Source organism: Arctopsyche grandis, chromosome 2 (genome assembly GCF_051622035.1).
Source record: "Arctopsyche grandis isolate Sample6627 chromosome 2, ASM5162203v2, whole genome shotgun sequence".
Taxonomy (NCBI): Eukaryota; Metazoa; Arthropoda; class Insecta; order Trichoptera; family Hydropsychidae; genus Arctopsyche; species Arctopsyche grandis.
Window position 1 is genome coordinate 4,686,079 of NC_135356.1, and position 12,299 is coordinate 4,698,377.

At 31.4% G+C, this 12,299-nt stretch overlaps 1 protein-coding gene across 7 annotated transcripts in view; it reads right to left on the reverse strand.

Moving 5' to 3' along the window:
- Positions 1-12,299, reverse strand: part of Pdp1 (PAR bZIP family member Pdp1) — a 125,848-nt gene that overhangs the window by 75,205 nt on the left and 38,344 nt on the right. For 2 of the 7 annotated variants that reach the window (XM_077446431.1, XM_077446430.1), the window contains exon 2: positions 5,403-5,424. The exons of the other annotated variants lie outside the window; for them this stretch is intronic. In XM_077446431.1, the coding sequence (XP_077302557.1) occupies positions 5,403-5,424 (22 nt within the window). The remainder of the gene's footprint in view (positions 1-5,402; positions 5,425-12,299) is intronic. 7 annotated transcript variants of the gene reach the window in all.

The following is a 12,299-nucleotide window of genomic DNA, read 5'->3' on the forward strand; positions in this document are numbered from 1 at the left end:
TTAACGACTTGTCACGAAAAAAAAAATCAAAAACATTTTTTATAAATTTAGATTGGCAATTCGTGTGCGATCATCGCATCATAATACGATAATTTCGCCGGTCGAGTGAGAGTCAACCGAAAGTGGATCTAAAGGCGAATTTTTCAATGGTTAATTACAGATTCGAGTGGTCGAGTACGATTTATCGTAAAAAAAAAAAACAGTCGTGTTCAACCGAGCGACCGCAAGAAGGCTCCTGCCCCACAGTTTGAGAGCCGACGGTCGAGTGTGCAAATATCCCAGTGTAGCTTGTCGTGCGGTGAAAGTACCACAAATCACGTTTTATATATGTGTCAAGATATTGTCTTTGCCGATCGGTCCAGTTTTCAGCTTCGAAAGTAGTCGATCCTTTAAATCGAATGTAATGAACACAGAGACGTGTGTCAATTTATACCCCAGTCCATAAATGCACAATTTTTTTCAGTGACATCTTACGGATGATGGTCGAAATGCGATGCGAACTTTTGTTTTATGATCAATTTTGAATCATTTTTACTTAACCAATACTTTTCTTTATGTAGTCAACATATTATTTTATTTTATAACATTATTATTTTGATCAAAATCTATGTACTGCATATATACATATGCAGTGTTGTAGTGTTAAATAAAAAATAACCAAGTCGTTTTTAATTTTAAGTACTCGAAAAACAATGATTATATCAATAAAAGTGTCAGAGCGGCGACCTGGCTCAAAAAGAAGTACCAGGTCGGCGACCTGGCCCGACTACACCACTGTACATATGTATCTTATTCTTTGAGTGCCAAATCTGAACTTGGACATTATTAATGCCAATAATAATTCCGCCCTATCATACGAAAAGCCGAAACAATTGTTCCATGATCCGAGTCCCATCCATGATTTGATGTTCCAGAGCCAAGAGAGCATCTTTCTCCCAAGCCACCGTTTGTTTGCCCTCTACATGTACATGGTTCCCGGAAAAATGTACTAAATTGCACTGAACATTGGCGCAGTTTCGAGAAGTCCTAATTTTCAAAGGTGCTCAAAAAGAACACACGCAATAGAATTCCACAAAAAAAAAGCACCCTCGGATAACATACAAATACCCCTTGATACTTTTTTTGCAGAATTATAAGTTTTTTGCGTAAGTTCTCCTCTAGTATCTTTGACAGTTTGGATGTCTCGAGAGTGCAACTATCTCGAGTGCATTTTACCGGTAACCCATGCATGTATGCAGTTGCACCATATATGCACCATGTATGCAGTTTATGAAAATCGACTTTTGAATATTCGACGGGAAAAGCCACCGTGAAAATGCGAAAATCCACGCAAGTACAAAGGACGTATGTACATATGTAGGTGTCTCGATCGGCCTTGGCAATGTTAGACTTGAAGAACATATCAACTCTTGCAATAGACGTGGATGCAGAACAGGTTTTGTCCACATCATGGTAATTCAACTGTTCATTAATGTCTTTTTTATCCCATTCTAATTCTAAATAGATTACGCGGTATGATAGATGCATCGATGCACTTGCATCAAACATTAAAGACGAATATAGGGAATGAATGAGAATTTCAAAAGCAATGAAGTATTTTTTTTAATGTTATTATTAAAAAAAATGAATTCAAATTCTATAAATGATATCCATAGATTATGTAGTATGGAATTAGGAATTATGTAGTATTTCCAGAAAAAGACGAACACAGTATATGTAGAATGAATTTATTTGTCATTCAATGCACATATGTACATATATTGTTAGTCCATTTATGAATTTGTATCGAATTTTAAGTGTGTAGATGCTAGAATAATTCAGGTCAAAGGTAAACAATAAATTATGTAGTATTTCCAGAATAAGACGAACATTATATAGAATGAATTTATTTGTCATTCAATGTACATACAATATCGATGGCTTGGTGTACAGATATTGTTAGTCCATTTATGAATTTGTAGCGAATAATTCAGGTTTTTCCTTTCAGGGTATTTTATGTATGTATATCACTTAATCTGAATTATTCCAGCATCTACAAACTTAAAATTCGATACAAATACAAAAATCGACAAACAATATCTGTGCACCAAAGCCATCAATATGTATGTACATAGATTAATATAGTGAATAGATTTAATATTATACCTAGACATATATATGTACATACGTAAGTCGGTTTAAGACTCGTGCAGGGGTTTTTATTTTATTATGAAATCATGATTTTATTAAACTTTTATTAGCTAGCGAGAGTTGATGTTGGATTTAAATTGCACCTGTTTACATGGCTACCATATTAATTAATCAACATTTAGTACTTGTAATATAGAGTGAACACGTTGCGTTTTTCCAATAGTCCAGGGTTGGAAAAACCATGCAACTTTAAAAGTGTTGTCTTCACGATATATACATTCGTATAAAGGGTACACTGTATATGGATGCAAACCTTATGAGGGGGGATAATAGAAAAGGTTATTTAGAAGCTATCTAACCACACTAAGGGCGCGATCACACAGCGAGGGAGCGGTATGCTATACGCGGGATATTTTTTTTAGATAGTTTTAAACACACACAACTTGTAGGGTCATACCCGGTACGATACGCCGGATCTTACGGGATCGTGCGGGATCAGAGCGGTCTCGTTGAAATTCTATAGAATTGTTTATACTAACTTGACGGTGATATATAGCAATTCGTCGACCCTCGGACGACGCTTGACAGTGATCGATAACGGTGTATCCCATATTTGCAAAAAAATATAGCAGAACTTGTCGGAATAATAAGATTATAGAAAATACAAATTACATTAAGGATTTCAAGCTTTTATTGTTTAATAATTCAGTTTTAAACTTAATTAGTAAACAATTAACAAAAATAGACAAACAAGTGTCCGGTTTATAACAACAATTGACTAATATTTCCGGGTAGGTTTAAGAATTAAATACTCATTCGATACTTTCATAAACAAACTCTGCGATCACGGACAAAGATGTATTCAGCATAAAGGGTTTTATGTAGTACACTAATTGTTAACCGGAACCAATTGTTACTAAATAAACAGAAATGACTAGACAATGGACTCAAGTTTTTTGGTACAAAAACTAAATACGTACTTAAATCCCTAATACCATCAACAGATAAACGAACAAAGATGTTTTTTACGTAAAGGGCTATAGTGCACTCAATATGGACTGTAACTAATTGATACTGAATGCATTTCCGTATGAAAGTTTGTACATGTCGATACAATAACATGTTCGTTTAAAGAGAGCCCATTTTTACTTTATTTTATATCAAGAACAAAGTATTTTTTATTTATACTTTTTATACTCAAGAAAGTGGTGACTGCAATTGCAGTTTTGTGTTTAACATCACAAACAGTTCGTCTTTTGAGCTCGGTCATCGCAGTTCATAATATCGGTACATCGCAGTTCAAAATGTCAGAAAAATTAATAGAAGTTGTGCGACAGTACGAATGTGTCTATGACGTCAGATCCGTAAAATATAAGGACCAAAACATTCGTTTATCTGTTGATGGTATTAGGGATTTAAGTACGTATTTAGTTTTTGTACCAAAAAACTTGAGTCCATTGTCTAGTCATTTCTGTTTATTTAGTAACAATTGGTTCCGGTTAACAATTAGTGTACTACATAAAACCCTTTATGCTGAATACATCTTTGTCCGTGATCGCAGAGTTTGTTTATGAAAGTATCGAATGAGTATTTAATTCTTAAACCTACCCGGAAATATTAGTCAATTGTTGTTATAAACCGGACACTTGTTTGTCTATTTTTGTTAATTGTTTACTAATTAAGTTTAAAACTGAATTATTAAACAATAAAAGCTTGAAATCCTTAATGTAATTTGTATTTTCTATAATCTTATTATTCCGACAAGTTCTGCTATATTTTTTTGCAAATATGGGATACACCGTTATCGATCACTGTCAAGCGTCGTCCGAGGGTCGACGAATTGCTATATATCACCGTCAAGTTAGTATAAACAATTCTATAGAATTTCAACGAGACCGCTCTGATCCCGCACGATCCCGTAAGATCCGGCGTATCGTACCGGGTATGACCCTACAAGTTGTGTGTGTTTAAAACTATCTAAAAAAAATATCCCGCGTATAGCATACCGCTCCCTCGCTGTGTGATCGCGCCCTAACATATCTCGGTACAAAGTTACACGGCTTTCAATTTTTTTGCGGACAACGGAGTTTTAACCTTTTTAAAAAATTCTCAAATCTAATAATTATACGCTGGTGTAGTCGAACCGATCGATCCAGAGACTTACGTAAAATGTATATGCTATCGCATTCACCCCCGCTCGACCCGCAATGGCCAATTACATTTCGTTTCAGTTTCGCATTAGATTTTGGTCAATAAATACAACAGTGTTCGTGCGTATAGAATTTGACTTTTATTTTTTGTTAGTTTTGAGTTCGCGTTTCGTATTTTGAAATATTTACATAAATAAAATTTTAATATAAAATACGTAAGTTTTTGATATTATTAATTTATTAATGGAATACGTATATATTTTTAGACGATAAAAGTAATTATCTACGTCATGTTATGGACAGCAAAACTTACAGTAATATTATTAAATACCTTGCATTGAATCATATTGTAATATTATAAAGTTAAATAGAAAAAAAATAAAAAAATAATTTTACGTACTTAATAAATGTTACAAAATATTGCAATATTGTATGTCTCACGCTACATCCGATCGACTACCACACAAAAATTGAGCATGCTATCTTTATTTTTTTGTTGTTTTCTGTTAGTCTAGTGTGTATTTATCCCGTTCTATACGATAAAGAGTATCTAGAAATGTCGGAAGCTTTGAAAAAATCACTTTAAACCGATAAAAAGTGCTTCCCTCATGGGAAATGTGGGGTTTCAAGCAATTTTATATAAAAAAATACAAATACCCTAAGACGTTCAAAACATGGTATATCACTTATCTATGTGTGTATCACGCTAATTCTTAGAACAGATATCATTTACACAAACGAACCCGCAGAACAATTAATTCCCGAACAAAAGACTGGCATTTCTAGATATCTACTTGTAAACGTACATACATATTATATGTGATGAATACACACTGAAGTAGCAGAAGAAAAAAAAACAAAGACAAAAAGGTCACCTACTTCTATATTTATTCTAATTTTGTGTAACTCTATGTAAAAGATCAACGGTTGTGTCATCAAACTTTCGTTTTGCATTGATAATTTAAAGTGACAAATACATATCTACATACATATTTCAAAAAAACTGATGCTCGCATGCGTACACAAACATAAAATACATACAAATGGGCTTATAAAGAATGTGCATGTATGTATCATAAGTGACATCCGATCTGACTGATTCAAAATGATAATCAAAACAACAGAAACAACGAACGTCTTCCGACTCCGGAAAATAGCGTTAACACTTCCACCTAATACCGGAAAAAGTACGTTTTTTCCGCATCTATCCACTTCGCTAACGGTCAATATACATATAGAAGACGTCGCGTAAATGCATTCTCTATATGTACATATGTATAATAGGTAGATAAAATAGAGGTATTTTGTATATAAAATAGTTTAATATAATGTAATACATACTTACGAGCGATTTGGGAATTGTCCGGGAGCCTACATTTTAGTTGAATTAAACTACGGACATATCATGTGAAGACATGCACGCAAAACCAATATATTCAAACAAGGAAATATATGGTTTTGCGTGTTCAACGTTTAACACAATTTCTTATAATGAAAATTGAATTTGTAATGAGTAGGTGCTTCTATTAAACGGCCTTCATTTTCCTATCCATTTTTCTAGCAAAACGGTACCGGAACATTTGTAAAATATTAACTATTAATTTAACTTTTGTATCAGCTTGTATCTATTAAAATTTTCAAATGAAGTAAAATAGTATTTTGCAAAAAAAATCGTTTTACTTTATTATGATACAGTTTGAAATTTAACAGAGCGAGTGTTTAAAATTCAGGAAAACCTTTGGGTGTATTGAACTAAAATTTAATATATAGAAGTATAAGCTTAATACCAAGTGATATATAAAATTTAGTAAAATTCGATGTTTCTTCTATTTTTTTCGACCCCTTAAATATGTGTACTCTCCACGAGAAAATTCAGGTATAATCCTTGTATTAATGTGATGAAAATAATAATAAAAAATCGATAAATTTAATAAACCAAAACTGGTATATTTTTACCTCCTAAGAAAGAAAAAAAAATTGTTACCATACGATTTTTTCCACGCTTCCGAATGTATCGAGCTGAAAATTTATATTTGTATTCTTTGTGTACTAACTTAAAAGTTGATAAGATTTTGGTTAGAATTCATAAACTGAAAGTAATATTTTTTCTTAAAACAATATTTCATTATTTTATTTTAACCTTTTAAATTATTTCTATCTTCTTGATTTTTGATGTTATAAAAAAATTTTGAACAAAATCCGACAGTCGAAAATGCTCACATACATAGTTGGTATATGTGAACGTTTATGTGTACGCCATTACCGATTTTTGTTTTTTAAACTTCTTATTTTCCTCGAATACTATATAGATAAAGTCAGGGTTGGTCACATTTGAATTTTCTTTTATTTATGCCTTAAACACAAACGAGAAAAATGTTTGAAATAGATCATTGTCACTGAACGAGTAATTAATAGTACAGACTAATTGTGAACATATGGACAGTAAAAATTTTTAAAAATCAATTGAAAATATAAATATCATATAAACTAAAAAAAAATCGATTTAGTTGAACAAGCTTATTCTAAAATAAGCTTGTTCAAGTTGTAGGGGTCTTAAAGATACTTCACAAAATAATAATTGATTTTCATTTTGCAAAGCACTTATGTTTAAGCATACGGAGTGCAAACTAAAGTTGCAAGAAATTATTGGAAACGAGTCGAACAAGCTTATTCTAAAATAAGCTTGTTCAACTTGTAGGGGTCTTAAAGCTACTTCAAAAAATAATAATTGATTTTCATTTTGCAAAGCACTTATGTTTAAGCATACGGGGTGCAAACTAAAGTTGCAAGAAATTATTTGAAATAAACAAAATAAATATTTTTTCACGTTAAAAAAACAACAAAATTTTGACCAAAATATTCAGTGATATGGTTTTAATACGCTTAGTTTATTCAACAGCTTGCATAGGTACCGCCAATAAACAAAAATATCGGTTAAATAAAATTTGATTGGAAGCATTCACCTAAATTGGTTTGAAAATAATACTTCACTTAAAGGGGCAAATATAAATATTTCCAAAGAACAAGATTAACTGAGATTTTAAAGCCACTATGAAAAATTGGGTATCCTTGAAAAAATTATCATTAGAAAGGCTGGGAAAGGTCAAAAATAACAAACTCAGAGCTGAAGATGATCTTATCAAACTCTCAATGCACAATCATAGACCGAATAGATAAAATATAGAGTGAAAAAATAAAAAAGTTATAGGCGTTTAACCACTTAATCGCCAGATTATTTTAAGTTTGTGTTTAGTGTCAAACTAACGCAAAATATTGACTTTTTACAATTTCATTAGTATTACAGGATATTTTTAGATGTCACTGTGAAGGAACCAAAATTAATTTCGAATCATAGTCTTAAACACGAAAGAGCGCGCTTGGCGAGTAAGTGGTTAAACAATTAAAATCTGACATATCAAGAGGGTGCCGAAAAGGGAAAAACTATCGGAACAGTGCGGATAAATATGGCGAATAGACGTCACCGAGAACAATAATGGAGTATTTTCAAACGTATCTATTAAGATTATTTTTCACCATCGTAATGGCGAATTTGATTTCCACATACGTACATATATTGACGACCAAATCGAGCAAAATGGCAAATTTTGAAAACGATCGGATATGAACCCAAAATTTCGTCAGTCGAAAAAATCGAAAGTGAAGTTAAAGAGGCTAGCAATAAAAAAATAAGATAAAATTCTGATAATTCACTTTCTAAGCAACTGTATTTCGTGAAAATTGTCGTATGGTCATATTTTCAGTCAAGTATTTTTTCAATAGTGATATTACGTGAACGAATGGGCATTGAGTTCTGGGTATTTTTTTTTTTCTAAATTGTAATGGCGGATTTGATTTCCATATTTATATATATATATATATATATATATATATATATATATATATATATATATATATATATATATATATATATATATATATATATATATATATATATATATATATATATATATATATATATATATATATATATATATATATATATATATATATATATATATATATATATATATATATATATATATATATATATATATATATATATATATATATATATATGTATATGTGGAAATCAAATCCGCCATTACGATTTATATATATATATATATATATATATATATATATATATATATATATATATATATATATATATATATATATATATATATATATATATATATATATATATATATATATATATATATATATATATATATATACATATATATATATATATACTTATATATATATATATATATATATATATATATATATATATATATATATATATATATATATATATATATATATATATATATATATATATATATATATATATATATTGACGACCAAACCTAGCAAAATGGTAAAGTTTGAAAACGATCGGATAAGAGCCCAAATTTCGTCAGACGAAAAAATCGAAAGTGAAGTAAGAAGAGGCCAGTAATACATATGTACAATAAATAGTAATACCAACATTTAACTTCGATTAAAAAAACCGCAGATAAAACAACCCGAAATTCGAAAGGATACCTGAGATAAAATATCGCTTGGGGAACGGCGGTTGGAATCCAACGTGATGGAAGGACGAGGGCGGTGGTAGCGGAGTCGGATGCCAGTAACCAAGAGATCCCCAGGAACTCTCAGGAGTCGAAAAGTCGGGAGTGCGAGGCTGGCCCCAGTCCCCAGCTCCTCTTGCAGTTGCCGCCATGTCCAGATAACCGTGCTTGTCTGTTGGCCACGCCACGCCGAATAAACACCTGAAGTCGTTGAGATTGCCGATGTCGAAAAATCACATACCGTCCAGGAGATGAACGATAGTCGTACGATCGTATTCGGAGGAGTACCGCAATCGACTGGGAAGCTGGTGTACGTAATAGGGACTTGGATGACGACGTCAGGGGCCCAAGCTGAGGCACGAGGCTAACATGTGTAAGGCCCTCACGTGGCTGCCGCGTGACCAAGCGCGTGTCCAGGGTGAAGCTTTCTTCTACCCCACCCGACATTACCCTACCCAAATCCCCCACCCCACCCCATCCTAACCCCTACCAAACGACAATAACAGGCTAAAATAACAAGCCTATCATTGGAGCGTGAATTTCGTTTCTTAGAAGTGCATAAATATGTATTTTTTTAACATACTTGGGGGAGGTGGCAAAACCGATAGACCCAAGGGGTTTGATTTATACGGTTACCTGACAACACGTTCACAGATTCTCCGTAAACTGATGATGCGCTCCAGGCATTACGTATACGGCCATCTCTTCCCGTCTTTTATCGATGAAAAAATGGTCTGTGAAAGAGATGGCCGTATACGTAATGCCTGGAGCGCATCATCGGTTTACGGAAAATCTGTGAACGAGCTGTCGTGTCACCGATTTATACATGAATGTAAATTAAATGAGAATAAGCTTATTGTAAAAAACTAAATGTATTTAAGCTTATTGTAAATCATATTAACAATTAGATACAACATAACTTTTCATTGAATACTTATCTCGCAGATAAAACTCAGTGAAGAGATATACTTTTAACAGTGAAATGTCAGATCTGACATATTTGGCCAAAAATCAATATATATCGTGTATGTATTACCATACAAGAAGCTACACGCTAAATTGGCAGACAATACATTAACGTGTATTGATGACCAAAATGAGAAATATTGCAAAGTATGAAAACGATCGAATAATAATAATAATAATAATAATAGCTTTTTTTCCAGACGATGAGGAGAATAGTGCAATCCCCTACACCCATATAAATAATATATAGATAATAAAAAAAGTATTGAAAAATAGTAAACAACAAATAAATAAATAAATACATAAGTAAATATATAAATATTACTGATAATAAATAATAATAATAAAAAATAATAATAATTATAGTAAATAAATAATAATAAATAATAATAATTTAATGTCTATTCAAGGCGATCGGTGTAGCAGTTCCATCCATTGAAAATACAATGAAGAATGCAAATGAGAAGATGCAGCAGCAAGAATACAATCAGGCGATAAGAATAAGAGATAAGAGATATAAAAAATGACCCCTTACACGAAAACCATGTGAACTGTATAAGAGGTAAGTAAAAAAGTTAAAATATGTACATTCAAAACGACAATATTAAAATAAGAATAAGAGAAAAAAGTAAACAAGAAACAGAAATATTCACCGACATGGTTTTAATACGCTTAGCTTATTCAACAGCTTGCATAGGTACCGCCAATAAACAAAAATTTCGGTTAGCAAAAATTTAATTGGAACCATTCACCTAAATTGGTTTGAAAATAATACTCCACTGAAAGGGGCAAATATCAATTTTTTCAAAGAACAAAAGTAACCGTTTTGAACTTTTAAAGCCACTATGAAAAATTAGGGATCCTTGAAAAATTTAATTAGAAAGATCAAAGTTTAATTTAATTAGAAAAATTTAACAAACTCGCTGCTGAAGTTGAAACATCTTATCAAACTTTCAATGCACAATCATAGACTGAATAGATAAAATATAGTGTAAAAATAAAAATAAAATTATAGGCGTTTAACTACTTAATCGCCACGCGTTTTTAGTTCAAACCGATTCAAAGTTCGATAAAATAATGAGATGGGCACCTCACACTGAGGCAGCGAAATACAAGGCGATGCGGGGTATACATATATCCTCAATATATACCCCGCACTACTCGAGGGGCCCCGTGTCGGAAATTGTACCTGTTATATCATATTTTCGTATTCAATTATTTTAAAAAATAACGTCAACATAAATATAGGTATTTTACTAATATTTCTAATAGATTTTTCTCATATTAAAAATACATCTATAAGATATTTTTTTAGTATGTCATAGGGCCTGGAATTAAATGTTCCCAGGTCCTGGAATTCCGCTCATCGGCCCTGGTCATAATTGAATTCAGTGGGTTAAGCTTAGTAAATATTGTTACATAAGTCTCCGCTCCGGTAAGAAAAAAACGCGATTGTTTTTGTGGCTCAGTATTATTAATTTCAATTTAACTTCTTTCCTTTGAATATTTTGTTTTTATTTTATTTTTTGTGATAACATACAAATGTATGTATGCACATTAAAACTAATAAAACGTACGCATTTTTGCAAATCTTTTTTGTCAAATTTCAGGCTTCTCCTAAACATGAGAAAAAGACAAAAAACCTATGTCACTATACATATGTATTATATGTACATTGGGTGATACCAATACATAGGTGATTCACATTATTAGTAAAATATAAATGTGACTCCGACGCGAAGTCGGAAATCCGAGTCGCTCGCATTTTTAACGAATCCGGCCAAAAATCCTTTAGCAACCCTTTTCCAAAAACTGAACCGTACGTATTGCAATTAAACAACTAAATAATTAAACTCAATTGAGCTGGATTTTTTTTTAAATCTTTGCTGTAACCACATATTTATTACATAGACAAATCTCCAGTCGCTTTTTGTGAATATCAAACAATATTAATCGATTCTAAATACGAGACACAGATCAAGTAAAAATTGTCATAAAAATTTCTCTTACATTTATGTATTTATGTAAGATACTTATATATCAACTTTCTATTTTGAGAAATACATATGTAATTTAATAAACATTTTAAATGTTTTCTATTTAATTTATTTTTATTTAGTATTATATTCGACATGAACTAATAGATATATGAAATCATTTCATGCAACGTTTGGCAAAAAGGACGTAAATAATCAATGATCAATACTAATTGATCATATTATGTATATGGATCGTTTATGAATATATTACATGCTTTTAGGTCGTTTCGGTTTACAAGACCAATTTTTTATAATTCAATTAAATATTTGGCCTTGTTTTAAACTATCCATAAGCACATTATTCACCCCCCCCCTGATTGTATATTAATGGTTTAGTTCATTGATTGTTTATCAGTTGTTCATATATGTATGTATACCTATAAATAGAAATAGCATCAATCAACAATTTTTCGACAATATACGTTGCACCTTTATAT